The sequence below is a fragment of the Aegilops tauschii genome, chromosome 5 (genome assembly GCF_002575655.3).
Source record: "Aegilops tauschii subsp. strangulata cultivar AL8/78 chromosome 5, Aet v6.0, whole genome shotgun sequence".
NCBI classification, from domain to species: Eukaryota; Viridiplantae; Streptophyta; class Magnoliopsida; order Poales; family Poaceae; genus Aegilops; species Aegilops tauschii.
Genome location: NC_053039.3, coordinates 526,373,945 through 526,391,042, shown reverse-complemented (window position 1 = coordinate 526,391,042; position 17,098 = coordinate 526,373,945). Strand labels below are relative to the sequence as shown.

Genomic DNA, 17,098 nt, shown 5'->3' with positions numbered 1-17,098 from the left:
GAGCCCCACTCTGCTGCTGTTGATGGTAGGAGCTTGCCGGAGCTCCTGGTGGCAAGGTGGAGACGAGGAGGCATACCAGAGGCCGGCGACCCTGCCGCGCGCGCCGTCTGGAGTCTCCGCCGCGCGCCATGGGGCTCCGACAGGGGTCGCCGCGCGCCATCGGGAGGCGCTGAGGGCCGCCGCGCCGTCCGCCATGGAGCTCCCCTCGGGTCACCGCGCCGTCGCCCGCCATCTGGACCGGCTGGGGGTCGCCGCTCGTCATGGGGTCACCACAACTCGCCGCTCGTCATGGGGTCACCATGGCTCGCCGCCCGCCATGGGAGCCGGCGCAGAAAGGTGGCCACCGGCACTGCAGCGTCGTGCAGCACGGCGGCGTCGTGCAGCACGGCGGCGTCGTGCAGCACAGGTCGGCGGGGGGGCGTAGATAGGCAGGGAGAGAAGGAGGTGAGGCGAAGGAGCGACCAGGGTTGAGCCCCGGTGATCACCGGCAGTGGGCGCCGGGCGGCTCGCCGGCCGGAAGAGGCGACGTCGCGAGGTCCAGTCAGGATAGCTCGGGGGCGAGAGGAGTAGCGCCATGGCTGCCCTGATTGCTTTTTGCAAAGAAATGCAGGGACCTGATTGCTTTTTTAAATTTGTGTGCAGGCCCACCCCTAACGGTCAAACAAATGGTCAAACAATCAGAGCTCTTACGCGCGGGGCCGACCTGTCATAATCATGATCAATTGCTAAGCACCCGGCGATTTGGGTTTTCTGAAACAGCCGACCACCCATTTGGTAGTTATCTGAGAAAAATTAAAAACCAATAGTTTTTTGAAACCCTAGCCTATAAAATAGTAGTTTTATGCTATTTACTCTCCCGCCTGTCCTGCTAGAATAAGCTCATCTCTTAAAGCTCTCGCTTCTGCTGTCGGAGCATCGGCTACATGTGGTAATCCGGATGAGCAACATCAATGTTTAACTTGACAAACCCCTCCCTTGGTTTCTCCCATCCGTGCCTACGAATTTTACTGTTCGACTTAGCGGCTCTCACAAAATTTGTAACTACTGCTGCTATGGCCTGCGCCGAACGAGCCGTCGACTGAACTGGCTCATCACGAGTTATCTTCCGGCGCTCCCACCACGAGTACCAGCAAGCTGTCGCTATGAGCTCCTTTAATCCGACCCCCGGAAGGCAAGGAGCCGGACTGTCTTGTCGTCTGAGAATTACCTCCAGCACTCCCGGGCCTGTGTTATCCGTGCAAACCTCGTTCAGCATACTGTCAACACCCAGGTTCTCCCAAATTTCCTGAACTCTAACACACTGGAAGGAGGCATGCTTGATATCTTCACAATGCACCTTACACACAGGACACAGGCTGCTGGGCTGAATATGGCGATTTGCCAAGATGCTGTTGCATGGGAGAGTAGCATGCAATAACCGCCAACAGAATATTTTTACCTTAGCTGAGACTTTGAGTTTCCACACCTGCGCCCAGACGGGATTGAGCTGGAACGGACTTGGTGAATTTGTGCGCGCAAGCTTTCTCCCGTGCTGGAAGTCTCATTCAACATGATAAGCAGATCTCACTGAGAACGTTCCAGATTTTGTATGATTCCATGCAATGAAGTCATCCATATGATTAACTGCCAACGGGATATTGAGGATTCTGTTAGCATCAATAGGGTAAAATAGGCTGCGTACCAACTCCTCATCCCATTCATTTGTGTCCTCGTTGATCAAATCTGAAACCTTTATCACCACAATGTTTCCTTGCGGTGTCAATACCCTTCTGGAAGGTGAGTTGGGAATCCAAGGATCATCCCAAATATGGATGTTATCACCTTTCCCAACTCTCCAAATATACCCCTTTTTGTAGCACTGGATTCCTGCATGAATGCTTTGCCAGGTAAAGGACGAACCCTTCTTCAGTTCAGCATTCAAGATATCTCCTGAAGGAAAATATTTAGCCCTAAGGACCCTGACACATAGGGAGTCTGGTTCACAAATGAGCCTCCAGACCTGCTTAGCAAGCAAAGCAAGATTAAAACAGGGAATATCGCAAAAACTCATGCCTCCTCTTTTCTTCGGAATGCACATCTTCCACCAAGCAAACCAATGTATATGCTTCTTCACTTCTTCATCTCCCCACCAATAACGGGTCATAGCCTCTGTGATCCCTTTTGTTATCTATTTAGGAAGCTTGAAGACGGACATTGCATAGGTAGGAATTGCTTGGGCCACTGCCTTAATTAGGACCTCTTTTCCACCATAGGAAAGTATCTTTTCCTTGTATCCAACAAGTCTTTTGCACACTCTATCTATGAGATCTTGGAAACAATCTGATTTTTGCACACCAACTTGGGCGGGCAACCCCAAGTACTTATCTGTTATAGCTTCAGTCATTATGTTTAAAACAGAACAAATCTCCATCACAGCTGTGCACGGACTAAAGAAAATACTTGACTTAGCATCGCTTACCAGCTGTCCCGATGCCGCACAATAGACTTGGAAAACATTCCTGAGAGCATGTGCATTATCACGATCAGCCCTCATCAGAATAAGAGAGTCATCGGCGAAAAGAAGATGTGTGATGGATGGTGCGGGGTGGGCCTGGGTTTTTTGTTAACATAAAGTTAAGTTCTTTCCTCCCTTAACCAATCACTTCCTGATTTTCGCGGGGTGGGCCTGGGTTTTTTGTTTCTTCCAACCAAATCATGACAGATCACCTCGTGTGTAAGTTATACTCTAAGGAAATATAAAAGCGTTTAGGTCACTAGTGATCTAAACATTCTTATATTTTTTTATAAAGAGAGTAATATTTACATAGATGTAGCAAAGTTTGGCCCGACCTGCTCTTCATTCTCTGCCGGTTCCTCCCAACCATCTTTTTACTTCCTTTTCTATAGCATCCATTGGGATTGGTTGGAGAACACACAGGGGGACGACAGGATCGCGACGCAGGCCTGGGGCCCGGCTATCCGGTGATCTCCCTGTAGTCCTGCAAAGCTGAAGCATATTTCAATTTTGTGGCACCAGGACCCACACGACCATTACGGACAGGGATCCAGTGACGTGTCACGTTGTAACATGCCCGTTGCATCAAGGATGGACATCCCAGATTAATGTACACAATGAGTCAATGAGATAGCAGTCCTCGCTTTCATGCACATGAGATAGCAGCCCTCTGCTCTCTCCATCCCTACTACTCAAGGAGTCCAACACTTGGTATCGCGTACTGCCCTGAACCTCAAGGAACACATTTGTACGTCACAAGAGTGAAGCTGCATGCATGCGGACCCAAAATCCGCCCCAAAATGTGAAAATCAGTAACAAAAGAAGTTAATTTGATTTGGTTGGTTTGGAGTGCGCCATAGTTTGAATTGAACGTCCACATCTCCACCGGTAAAACTTGCACACAAGACGAGCACGTATGTAAATACAGCAATTGGGAAACGAGCAGAGAACACCATAGAATCGACCATGAATCCAAACAGCCGTCGGCACATACAGTGCTCCTTCTTCACAGTTCACACGCACGCACTCCCTAAGTTACATCATGGACCTTCAGACGTCCAGACACGCCAATTCGGATACAACGCACACACACACCCACTTCACCCTAACACGAACACGATCGACGACGACGACGACGACGGTAGCTACGCCGGCTGGTTGGCTGATGGACCATCTAGTTGCTGGACACGGCCGCCCGCGCATACTTGCAGTGCAGAGAAACCATGCCCACCATGACCAGCGCCTTCAGGGGGACGAGGACCCCCGCCGCCAGGTCCATGGCGCAGCCGGACTTGTACAGGAAGCCGTTGTGGGAGGCGGCGCCGGCGAAGAGGAAGGAGGCGGCGCAGAGGGCGACGGCGAGGAGGAGCTGCGCGCGCAGCGCCACAGGCCCGGCACGGACGCGAGGCCCTCGGCTTTGGCGCCCGCGGCGAGGGCGGCGGCCTCGGCGCGGCCAACCGCCATCCGCACCGAGAGGAGCAGCGCGGCCGCGGGGAGGGCGGCGAGGGCGAGGAGGCGGTGGGCGAGGACGGCGCGCGCGTGGACGTGCCTCCCGCAGGGGTTGGCCTCGTCGGCCCGGCGCACGCGCTCGGAGCTGCCGAGGATGAACACGATGAAGAGCAGCTGCAGCTGGTGCTTGGCGACCTTCTTGAACACCGCCATGGGTGGAGCTGCTGCTGCGACGAAGGGTGGGGAGCGGGGAGTAGGACTGAGGCTCTGAGCTGCTGGTTCGCTTGGCGGTGGCGGGGGTGGAGCTGGGCTGGAAGAGAGAGGGTGAGGGCTGTTTATATAGAGGCGCTGTTGGGTGTGCCCTGGGCAGCCATGGTGGCCGTGCTAGAGAGAGACGACAAAGCAGACCGGCGAGGGAGGCGTTTGAATAGTGGTCAAAACAAAAGGCTGGACGATGTGAGAATTCCAATGCATGCATGCTTCACAGGTTGTACTACGCTCCTTTCGTCGCAGGAGGTAGCAGTGGCTGGGTAGTCAAACAAGCTGCCTAAAACTACCACACACCTCCTTTTCCTTTCTAATTACATGCATAATTGCATTAGTATGAATCACTTTCCACGTACATTTCTTCCTCCAGTTATATGCATGTGTTAGAAGACAAAAAAACTGATGTCATCATATATTCTTTTTATTTTGAAAATTCAAAATGTTTTGTAGTTCAAACCGTCGGTCCGATGCAAAAATCGTTTTCACATAAAAATTCTTCACGACGAGATCTTCGAAAATAGATCCCATGTTGGTATGTTTTGACGACTTTTTTTTCTGGGTCAAAAGTTACCACGTCTTGGCTATATAAGTTATCACATCTGTGGTATGCAACTTATCGTGCTATTTCCACATAAGTTACCAGGACATAAACATGGTTCTCCCACCTTCTCCACATGCGCATGTATGCACTAGAGGACAAAAAAGATGATGTCATCATAGATTCCGAAAATTCAAAATGTTTTGTGGCTCAAACCGTCGGTCCGATGCAAAAACCGTTTTCACATAAAAGATTCGTCACGAGGAAATCTTCGAAACTAGATCCATATTGGTATATTTCGATGACTTTTTTCCGGGTCAAAACTTACTACGTCTCAGCTACATAAGTTATCACGCCTGTGGTATGCAAGTTATCGTGCTATTTCAACATAAGTTATCGGGGTTATATTTTTCAGCAACTTTCCCCCCTTGATCAAAAGTTACCCTGGTGTTTGTACTTAAGTTATCAGATATGTGATTCATACATTACCGTGCTATTTTCACATAAGTTACTGGGGGATGTTTTTCAACAACATTTCCTCTTTGCTCAAAAGTTATCATGGTGTTTGTACATAAGTTGTCGGGTATGCTTTTTGTATATTACCATGTTGTTTTGATATAAGTTACCGGGTTATGTTTTTCCAACAACTTTTTTCCTCTTTAGTCAAAGTTACCGTGGTGTTTGTACGTAAGTTACTGGGTATGCGGTTCATATATTACCATGGTATTTTCACATGTTATCAGAGGATGCTTTTCAGCCCCCTAGTCAAGTTGCCACGGTATTTGTACATAAGGTATGGGGTATGTGGTTTGTATATTACCGTCACATAAGTTATCTGGGGTATATTTTCCAACAATTTTTTTCTCTCATTGGTAAAAGTTAACGTGCTGCTTGTATGTAAGTTATCGAGTATGTGGTTCATATATTACCGAGCTATTTTCACATGAGTTATCGAAGGCGAGGGAGGGAGAAGATGTTTTTTAGCAACTTTTTTACCTCGTTGGCCAAAGTTATCATTTGTATGTAAGTTATCGAGTGTGTGATTCGTTTATTACTGTGCTATGTTCACATAAGTGACTGGGGGTATGTTTTCAACAACTTTTTCCCCTCCTTGGCCAAAGTTACCTCGGTGTTTGTACGTATGTTATCGCGTCTACGGTGCTTAAAAATATCATGCTATTTACACAAAAGTTACCAGGGTATGTTTCACCAACCTTTTTTTCATGGGTTGAAAAGTTACCATGGTGTTTTGGACATAAATTATCAGGTATGTGGTGCGTATATTACCATGCTATGTACACATCAGTTACGGGTGGTATGTTTTAGAATTTTTTTTGCTCGTGTCCAAATTACCAGTGTTTTCACCTAAGTTATCAGGTCTACGATGCGTATATTATCGTACTATTTACACATAAGTTATCAATGATACCTTTTCAACAATTTTTTTAACATGGTTAAAGTTACCGTGGTGTTTGTATCCAAGTTATCAGGCCTCCGGTGTGTATGTTACCAAGCTATTTACATAGAAATCAATGGGGGTTCTTTTCAATAATTTTCTTCCCCGTTGTCAAAGTTACCATGGTGTTTTCACTTAAATTATCAGGTTTGTGGTGCATATATTACCATGCTACTTACATAAAATTTACCGTGGGTATGCCTTTAGCAACTTTTTCCTCGGGTCCAAAATACCACGGTGTTTGCACCTAAGTTATCATGTCCGTGGGGCATATATTATCGTGCTATTTTCACAGAAGTCACAGGAGGTATGTTTTCAACATTTTTTCCCTCCGACTCAAAGTTACCGTGATTCTTATATGTAAATTATGTAGTTCGTGGTGCGTATATTACCAATGCTATGTACACAAAAAAAGTTACCGGAATTATGTTTTACAACAACCGTTTTTTCATTGGGTCAAAATCATCGCGGTGATAATTCCTAAGTTACTTGAGAGATGGCCAGTAGCTCTACGCGGAAGATTATGACTTATGTCACTAGCACTACAAATGTTGCAGCAGATCAGTGATCTCATATTGCTAAAACACAAGTTAATAAAAAGATCAACAAGACAAATGATATACAGGACCTGAAAGCAGTGTATTGTACAGAAACTAATTTTTATCTAGTACTGAATTTTCTCTCTTAATTTCAAATGCTAAATCATATAAAAATCAGCATCTTCTCTGTGAATCTGAATTGATATGACTGAACCTGAGTTTCCTCTCCGAATTTCAACCAACTACACTTGAGGTAACCTTGTAGCAGTCGCAAACGGACTAATTAATCCATCTGGCACAGTGCAACAACTACTTTTACTTACTTATATCTACTACTAGTACAGGAATTCAAACAACTGTCAACTAAGTAGATTAGCAGCAGTTTCAGTGCGCCGTTTTTCTACACAATTAGACAGTAGAAATTCTGGATCAAGAAATATGGGTGGCACAGCCGGGTGTGTCCTTTTCTGCTTGTTTCACATCCGGGCGGAGCGGGAGTGACGCTTGCGCATAGGGCTCATCCATCGATCACTTGCGCAGCAGCTACTGTATTTTGCTGCGGCAAGTCCGCATGGTGATTGGCTAGAAAAGCAGCACCAGTGCGACGGCCAGCGTCAGCGGCTACTTGGAGATGGCCGTCGCTGGCGTGGCGGATGAGCCATGCCGTTGCCACATTTGTGGCGTGCCGTCCCCCGAGGAGACAACGAGCCTCCATGCGGCCGGTGACCACTGGCCACCGAAGCAGGTCAGAAACCCAGCCGTGCCCCTTCTCCCTTCTATTCCCAGCCATTCCTCTCTGTTTCTTTCTTCTCTCCCTCGTCTCTTCCTCGCATAGACCGCCCTGGTCGACCTCAGCCCCGAGACAGAGCCCTTGTGCCGCCCTCTGCCGCCGCCGATTACCTCCGCCCGTCCTCGACCAAATTCGGCCGGCACCACGACGCTGGCCACCGGATCTGCCGTCCAGACCCAAGCCTTCCCCACTGGAAGTCGCCAGCGCCGTCGCCTACATCCTCGTCCAGAGGAGACGCGTGCCCGCACCGCCGCGTTGACTAGTCTTCCACCGCTCGTGTCGACTGATCCGGTGGGGGCAGGTGCGCGCGATCGGATTTGACGGTACTGGATGCGTTAGCTGGATTCAAATCGACGGCATTCAGGTGGTGCGGCGTTTTTGCAATCTGTCATAGGGTTGTCAAATACATTTTTCGTACAAAAAATACTGATCATGCAGTCTCCGGATCTCCGCTCTGCTCTGCTTATCCAAGGTAGTGTACGACTGACCCGGTCAAATACATCGCAGTTGCCGTTTCCGTCATACGACTGTACGTATGAACGTGACACAGCACTGTGGCACGGTACCCAGCTGTAACGCTAGCTTTACCTGGCGTGCTTTCTCATGCTACCTAGAGGAGGCCAAATTTTGTGTTTTGATCTTTCTCACATATAAATTCAAGTTCTGACCCCGGTTGGGAATTTTTTTGGAATCTGACCCTTTCGCTACCGCCAGTCGATCTGACGGTAGGGTTAGATAGGCTATCGCCAGGATCCCTGACGGTAGGGTGCGACGGAGGGCGACGGCGGCCGTTTGCCCGAGCTGACGTGGATAAGTAGCCTACCGCCAGAGAACCCTACCGTCAGGGTCCTTGGGGATAGGGTCCTGTGTTTTATGGTTTTCAAGTTTAATTGTTTGCTTCTTTTCAAAAGCAATATCATAGCAATGATATAGAACATAAAAGACAGATCTCAAACAATTAAACTTGGGCATCACATACACATTAATAAAACTTTAGTGATTGTTTTATGGTTTAGGTTTTTACAAGTTTTAGTGATTGTTTTTTGTAAGGTTTTATCACATAGTTTCACAAAGAAAGCAAAATATGAGCTCACAAATTAATAAAGGTTCCACATAGCAAATAGTAAATTTGTCCACATAATTTGACAACCCCAACTAACGCAAGTAGTTTCGCAAAGCCAACAAACGGTGCAACAAGTTATTAAGACAAGTTTATAGAGCGGGCAAACATCTTCCCCTCGTATGTTAGACCTGGCCGTGGAGACAGATACGGCAGCGGATCCACCGGTTCAGGCGGAGGCGGAACGTTCGTCGGCATCCGACCGTTCAAGCACTCCCACCTTGCCTTGCCCGCTGGAGTTTTTGCCTCCGCCCTTCCCCAGCTGATGATATCGAACGCCGATGCACTTGGGGGCGGCATCCTGGCTCTCTCCTCCGCATTGCTTTCGAAGTAGATCCTCCGGCCTAAATTGCGCAGCTCCCAGTTGGAGTGCTGCTTGGCAGCTTCAATGGTCCCTTCCCGGCGGAGAGTGGAGATAGTTGGATCTGCCTCCATCTCTGCAATCACTCTCTTCCACTCCTTCACACTCTGCGACCAACACTTGACATCATCGCTGATCCGCTCTGCCCTCTCCTGCCACCGCACTGCCCTCGTCGCCTTTAGGACCTCGTCTGAGACAGATCCCACCGGCTGCAGCATCTCGGGGAAGGACTCGTACACGTACGGGAGCGGCATCTCTAACGGGTCGTGTTGGAGATGAATGGGCGATGGTTGAGCCACGGTTGCAGACCTAAACATATGGATGCATAACAAAAGTTCATCATTAACTAAATAAAATACATATATCAAGATGGGCCAAATGCAATATCATATCATATCATATTTCTCCAACAAAAACCATGAACTAGGGTTCATCTTGGGGGGTTAGCCATGTTTACTCCAACCAAATCCACTACTTGCATCATATAAGATCCACATGCATCCTATATCAAAACAAATATCTCCAATATTCATCATATCATAAATTTTGTTAACAAAAAAATTGAGATGAGAAGTTGAGGGTTCTCCAACTATATCCACTACTTGCATCATAGCATATCAACATGCATCATCATATCACAATAAATTCCTCCAACATGCACCATATAAAAAAAAATCCTTCCAAAATAATATGAACTAGGGTTCATCTTCACATAACCATACCAACTAGTGACTAGAGTTCATATCTAACACAATATAACATCTATAATCAACCTAAATCAAACCAAGGTTTCAATTTTTTTTAAATCTAGTTCAAAAAAGGGGATTGATTTGAATCAAGTAATGCGACGAATCGGAACCTATTTGACTAAAACTAATTGGAGGGATCGAAGGAGCTTACTTTTTTTTCTTCGGGCCATCTCGATCCGCAAAAACGGTGAAGAAACGACGAAGATCAGAGGTGGGGAGTGGAGGAGATGAGAGAGGGGGCGAGAGGAACAACTCTGTTCTTGGGCGGCTAGGTGGGGGAGAAGGGGGTGGGGCGGCCGGCCCGCGGCTTATAACTGCCCACACCCTACCGCCAGGGCTTCTGGCGGTAGGATCGCACATGCTACCGCCAGGACCAGCGGCGGTAGGATGGGACGGAGGGGGGACGGAGGCCGTTACCGGTGCTGACGTGGATAAGTTTCCTACCGCCAGAGGTTCTGGCGGTAGGCTATAGAAACTTACCGCCGTGCCTCGTGGCGGCAGGAAAAAGGATGAAATCTCGAAAAAAAAATCAAACGGGGTCGGATCTCGAATTTATACCATAAAAGGGTCAAAACACGAAATTTTGCCCCGAGAGGAGCAGCTGCAGGAGAGAGAGAGAGCGCGCGCGCTTGATAGCTCATCATCTTGAGGTTGGCCAAGGCTAATCCATGCATAGCAAAAGATAACCGCAGACGAAAGGCTCGGCGTGCCATATATATATGCCAACTAGCTAGCTCCAAGCATCCTAGATTAACCCAAGCTTTCGCTTAATGCTTTGTTTCTTTCGAACATAGATACATGACTGCGTGTGCTTTGGCAAAACAACAAAATGTGTGACTGGTCGTGCCATCGCTCGACTGGAGTATACTGTATACTGTCGTACCACGCAAGCGCTACTCTGCAGCTGCAATGCATGTGAGGTAGCCTGGCACGGCGGAAGCGTTCATGCAGCCAGCCAATGTAGCCATGCCTTCCCTTTCTCGTTTCATGCAACACAGCACAACTCTTTTTTCTTTTTTTGAATGAAGACTCATGCATGCTAGCTAGCACAACTGTGTGCGCCTAGCTCAGACTTGCAGCGGCGAGATATATATCATCTCACGTACGAGAAACTTTGGAATTCTCGAAAGGTGGTACTGGTACGTACATCTCTTTCTCTTGATGGATACTACTCGTAGCTTGTTGCATCGTGCCGTCATGCAAGTACGGGAATCCAGGAAACGCAGGGGCGAGCACACCACGTCTACACGTACCTGCTGCGTACTACCCATTGGTCATTGGTCAATAGCATAGAGCGGTCAAAAGGCTGGGCTGAGCTCGGTCTCAGTCCCCTTGGCATTCCAATTTCCCAAAGAAGATTGGTGAGCGCACCACGTCTAGTATATAGTTCAACATTTATAGTTCAACATTTCAGCTGATAACTTTCCAAAAACTGAGCAACACGCGCACGCTATATTTATGTAGCATTTCACAAAAATTTACAGGTCTAAATTCCAAACACAAGGCTTGACATGAGCGTCCCCTTCCAACCCTCTATCACCTGATGTCTCCTTGCCTGATGTCTCCTTGTTGGCGCCGCTGACCACCTCAAAGGGCACCGCCTCCTTTGCGGTGGAGAGCACATGGCGTCCATGGAGGATCAAATTCAGATCCTCGGTCGTTGGCGTGAACGCCCCATGTCCTTTTTGGCTGGCATTCATGGCCATATCTCGCGCTCGGCAGACAAATCTTGCTCACCATAACCGGCCCTGCAACAGGATTGGCCTCCGTCCTCATCCACACCATGGTTACTCTTGGCCTCTAGTCGCCTGCCACTGCCGTCTTTCGCTTCATCTGCGGCTTGATGTCTACTATACAACTTTATTCTTGTATATTTTGTTGGCCCTCAAGCGTAGAGTTTTGGACGCCAACCTCAAATTTCTCTGAAGTGGATGACCTATTATTTTATCAATCCGCAGGAGGTATAGGATGAAGGTGGTCTCAAACAACCTTGCAATCAAATACAAGCGATCTCTTATGTCCCTAACACACCCAATAAAGTTGTCAGTTGTATAGGTGCACTAGTTCGGGGAAGAGATGACGATAGATGCGTATTATGGATGATAGAAATAGGGTTTTGTAATAAAAATAGTAAAGTAGCAAGTAACAAAAGTGTGTAAAGCGGTCTTTCAATGCTTGGAAACATGGCCTAGTGGAGTGGGGCGCTTTCGTGACCGGGCCCCATGGAGCCCAATTTTTTTTGAAAATTTCAAAATTCAAACTTTTGGTTTAAAAAATCTAAATATATATATGCAAGTATACAAGGTTGAAATGCATATGTGTGTGAAAATTCAGGATGAAATACCTTGAAATGTGACCTGTACAAAAAAAAAACAAATTCATGGACTTTGAAGATGAATAGCATCATGTGCTGAAAAGCCCAATTTTTTTGAAAATTTCAAATTTCAAACTTTTTGGTTAAAAAAACTCTAAAAATATATATGCAAGTATACAAGGTTGAAATGTATTTGTGTGTGAAAATTCAGGATGAAATACCTTGAAATGCGACCTGTACAAAAAAACAAATTCATGGACTTTGAAGATGAATAGCATCATGTGCTGAAAAGCCCAATATTTATTTTTTCACAACCGTTATTTCAACATATTTCGTCTTGAAAATTTACACATTATACATTATGCCTCCATGTATATCTATATTTTTTTAGAATTATTTGGAATGTAAAAAATGAAGTTTGAAAATTGCAAATGAAGGCCTCCATGGAGCTCAGCCTCCAAAAGCAATTTTTGGGCCCAGTGTTCATACTTTCACTATTGCCAACTCTCCACATCATTAACATGTTTAAACCACATGATTTACCCTCAAAAGTGCAGCAAAGCATCAGTAAAAATTGTATATTTTTTATCAAAAAAAATTAGGATGAAATCGCATAGGTGTGCTTAACAACAAACCACCTCAAAGTAGGCTTGCTCATCAGTAGAGAGCTCAAAGTTCTTAGATTTGATATCCAAAAAACATGTTCCTCAATGAGATATTTCTTAAGCTTCCTAAGATCGGCTTCTATGTTAAATCCCCAACCTTCAGTAACTCTTCTAAGCCTCCTAATCTTATACTGCAAAATATCAATAATAGTCCGCCCTTAGTAGGTTCCCTCCAGATCTTAGTGACTAGATCTTTGAAATCTAAGCAACCACCGCTTTTCTAGCTTATAACTACTAGACTTAGCAGGTTTGTTCAAGACTGAATCCCACAGAATGGCAGTGTGATCACTACTAGTCCTTGGTAAAGCCTGGCAAGAAACCAAGGGATGTTTTTATCTAATTCTGTGTTGCAAAAATAAGTCCGTCTATGGTAGAAAATAAACTTAAAGGGATCCACTTGATTATTATCCAAGGTAAATATCGTACTAGACAATTTGATTTTCATAGACTCCAAATAGTAATCCAAGAATTAAAACTATCACTCCATTTGAGATGAATGATAAGAATACTCATCAAGCTGGTATCTAACCAAATTAAAAATCCCCTCCAACTAAGGTAGGTATACTGTTATCTAAGAACAAGCAATGACATAAGGGAAATCATCTTTTTCTTCCTCGTAAGGGGAGCCATAGACAGTAATCACCCTAAACGTGACCTCGATCAACTTGTATTTAACCATACAAGAGACAGAGAAATCCCTAACGTCCCAAGAAACAACATTAACGATGTCTTCATCAATTCCCATACGGATACCAGCTTCAAAACCCTTAGAAGATGGTTCCAGGAGAAATTCTTATGGCCAACTAATGACTTAAGAAAAGAATTAGAAAAGCTCTCTTTCTTGGTCACTTAAAAACAAGTATGGTAGTATGAGTCTTATTGATAGTATCCACTACAAGGGTTTTCCTACTAGGGACACTGATGTCTCCATCACTCCAAAATAGAGTATTCATTGATAATCCTTGTCCTAGGGTGTTTGCCCTGTCTGTTCTTACAGACAACAAACCACAATTTGTCATTATGTTCATCTACTAGTTCTACAAGCACACCATTATTAACTAAAAATTTCATATGATACATGATAATTGCCATAATAGATCAAAAACATGCTCGATATCATTCATGTGAAACGTTCATATACTTCAACAAAAGAATCTACCTAGATTCTGAAATTAATATTTGCAAGAATGCCAATTTTCCCATGATAGATTTAAGAACCCTCATGAAGGTGCAATTATAGAAACTACGAAAACATAAAGCACACTCTTAATAAACAAACATGTTTTAAGCTTAATAATTACAAATGTGTGTAAGATCAACGAGGAAAGTGTTGAGTATAACTATTGTATCTCCCCTCAAAACGCATGAGTTACGTCATTCACGTGAAAATGCTTATATTAGATTTCGAAAACATGTTTATTTTTGAGAAACACAATGTAAACGCAGATGCTCACCACACCACACACACTCACCCATATGAACACATCATACAAGGAATCGGGCCGGAAAACTTGAAATAAATTTAGAAAATATTTGAGTGGTCATGCCAAGTTTAGGACTTAAACCCAAGTGGGTTTGGTTCCAAAACAAAGAAACTAACCATGTAAACTATGCTTAGTTCGTGAAAATGAATTATTTTGCATAAACAAATAAAATAAATTACAAGAAGAGATTTAAGAATTTACAAAATTTCCATGAAATGTTCAAATATACAATGAGAGGTTTGGCTTAGGCCCAACAGGGACATTGCAAAAATCAATGTTGATGCAGCCTTTTTTCGTGGATTTGGGTGATGGTGCAATAGGTATGGTCATATCCGACGATCATGTTATGTTTCTTCCGGCTGCTAGCTTGTATTTGTCGTATGCTCTGGATCGATGTTGCTAGAATGGACGAACATGCATGAGCATGTCTCCGTTTCTATTTCAGATAACGATGTCAATAAAATGTACAGTCAGTCAAATAGAAATTTGCTCAACAATTGCGGTGATATTCCTTGGTTGCAAGAATGGATATCCAATATTGTCCTTTTGGAGGGAAATACATGGCATGCTCACGTGCATATATTGGCGTGTCATCCAATCACAGTTATCTAAAGAGATTCCCAACTAGCCATATCCACAAGATCCAGAAGTATATCTAATCTCCTTGTGGCTCTCAATCTGCACCAATGACATCCAAGATACAGATTTCTTGCTATACACCTCTCTCCTGTCAGCTTACACCAGTTCAATCTCCTCTGCCCGTCCACTGCCTTAAGAAGCCCCTTGCCCCGATCCTCTTAAGCCATCTCCACACCCACTCCTCATTCTTGGAGAACACACAGAACCTCCATCGATCAGAATGTCTGCAACCACCATGTCACTCTCTTCCCCAGCCTTTGCCGGCAAGGCAGTGAAGAACCTGCCATCGTCGTTTCTTTTCGGGGAGGCTCGCGTCACCATGCGCAAGACAGCGGCAAAGGCCAAGCAGGTCGCCTCCGGCAGCCCGTGGTACGGCTCTGACCGCGTGCTTTACCTCGGCCCGCTTTCTGGCGAGCCCCCGAGCTACCTCACCGGCGAGTTCCCTGGTGACTACGGCTGGGACACTGCTGGGTTATCAGCCGACCCTAAGACCTTTGCCAAGAACCGTGAACTGGAGGTGATCCACTGCCGCTGGGCCATGCTTGGCGCGCTCGGTTGTGTCTTCCCCGAGCTGCTCGCCCGCGATGGCGTTAAATTTGGTGAGGCTGTTTGGTTCAAGGCCGGATCCCAGATCTTCAGCGAGGGTGGCCTCGACTACCTCGGCAACCCAAGCCTCGTGCACGCGCAAAGCATCCTTGCCATCTGGGCATGTCAGGTCGTGCTTATGGGCGCCGTCGAGGGTTACCGTATTGCCGGCGGGCCACTCGGTGAGATCGTAGACCCGCTCTACCCGGGCGGAAGTTTCGACCCGCTCGGCCTTGCCGACGACCCCGAGGCATTCGCAGAGCTCAAGGTCAAGGAGATCAAGAACGGTCGTCTCGCCATGTTCTCCATGTTTGGTTTCTTTGTGCAAGCCATTGTCACCGGCAAGGGTCCACTTGAGAACCTCGCTGATCACCTCGCCGACCCCGTCAACAACAATGCTTGGGCATTCGCCACCAACTTTGTTCCCGGGAAGTAATCTGCCTTGCTTGCGGTGAGGTGTGTCGTCGTGCGGTCTGATATGTACTACCATGATGTAAATTACGAGGATTCTATGCAAAAACATTATAAGATTTGCCTGCCTTCCATGTCATGGCCCGTATTTGATATGGCCATTTGATCTGATCATCTGAAAAAATATGCCGGGCTCACATTTATTTACACGTGTCTTCCATAGACGGTTGAACATATACTACAAAGTGTTTTATGTAAATTATTTACTTGACGAATTGACGCATAACAAAAATAGGAAACACTGCTCCTAGACACCCTATATTTTTTTTGCGGGGGGTAGACACCCTATATAATCTAGAATTTTCTGTTTGTTTATACTTAAACATATAACTTACAAAGAAAAAACACTATTACATCTGAGGTTTGAAAGATTAGATAAAAGTAAGGTTAATTATCATTTTCAATATTAAGTTAACATTTTAGATTAATGTCATTATAAGAGATAAAATGTGGCTAAAAATATTAATGAAAATAAGCCGGCAAATTAAGTGTCAATATTATAATCCAAAACATTAAGTTATTGAACAAATATCAACCGATGAAAAATAGTTTTAACAAAACCTACTTTTTCAATATAATCTCAATTATACAATTACAAGCATCTTTACACAATAAAGCATACATTTGTTAAATTAATAGAGTGGCAATAAAAACGTCCACTACTAGGGAAAACCCTAGTAGTAGCGCGGGTTTTGAGGCTATCAGCAGCGCGGGCAGCCGCGCTACAGCTAACTGTTAGTAGTAGCGCGGTCTGTACCCACGCTACTACTATGGACTATATCAGCAAAACGTTTCCGGAACACGCTACTATTAATTAGCTGTAGCGATTTCCTGGCCCCGCGCTACTGATATATCTTTCATCATTTCCCCCGGCTTCCTACCCCATTTCAGCTTCAATAAACTGCAATTCCCAAATACTAGGTACTACTAGATATCAATTTCATAAAGCATTATAGGTACTAGGTAGTACTCCCTCGGTTCCAAATCACTCGTCGTGGTTTTAGTTCAAATTTAGTTCAAATTTGAACTAAAACCACGACGAGTAATTTGGAACGGAAGGAGTACTAGATAACAATTTCATATATACTCAAACATGCATCCTCAAGCAGTACAAGGTGATATCGATGACGATCATCATATGTAGTTCTAGATGATATCGACGACGATCATCATATGT

The 17,098-nt window shown here is 45.4% G+C and overlaps 1 protein-coding gene across 1 annotated transcript; it reads left to right on the top strand.

The window, feature by feature from the left end:
- The first annotated feature begins 14,912 nt into the window (after positions 1-14,912).
- On the top strand, positions 14,913-15,993 carry LOC109770542 (chlorophyll a-b binding protein, chloroplastic-like). Its single transcript, XM_020329252.4, has one exon. It carries the CDS (start codon positions 15,086-15,088, stop codon positions 15,884-15,886), a length of 801 nt encoding a protein of 266 aa, XP_020184841.1. The 5' UTR covers positions 14,913-15,085; the 3' UTR covers positions 15,887-15,993.
- Positions 15,994-17,098: the final 1,105 nt, after the last annotated feature.

Coding starts and splice junctions, on each gene's coding strand:
- LOC109770542 (XM_020329252.4), top strand. CDS start 15,086: ATGTCTGCAACCACCATGTCACTCTCTTCCCCAGCCTTTGCCGGCAAG.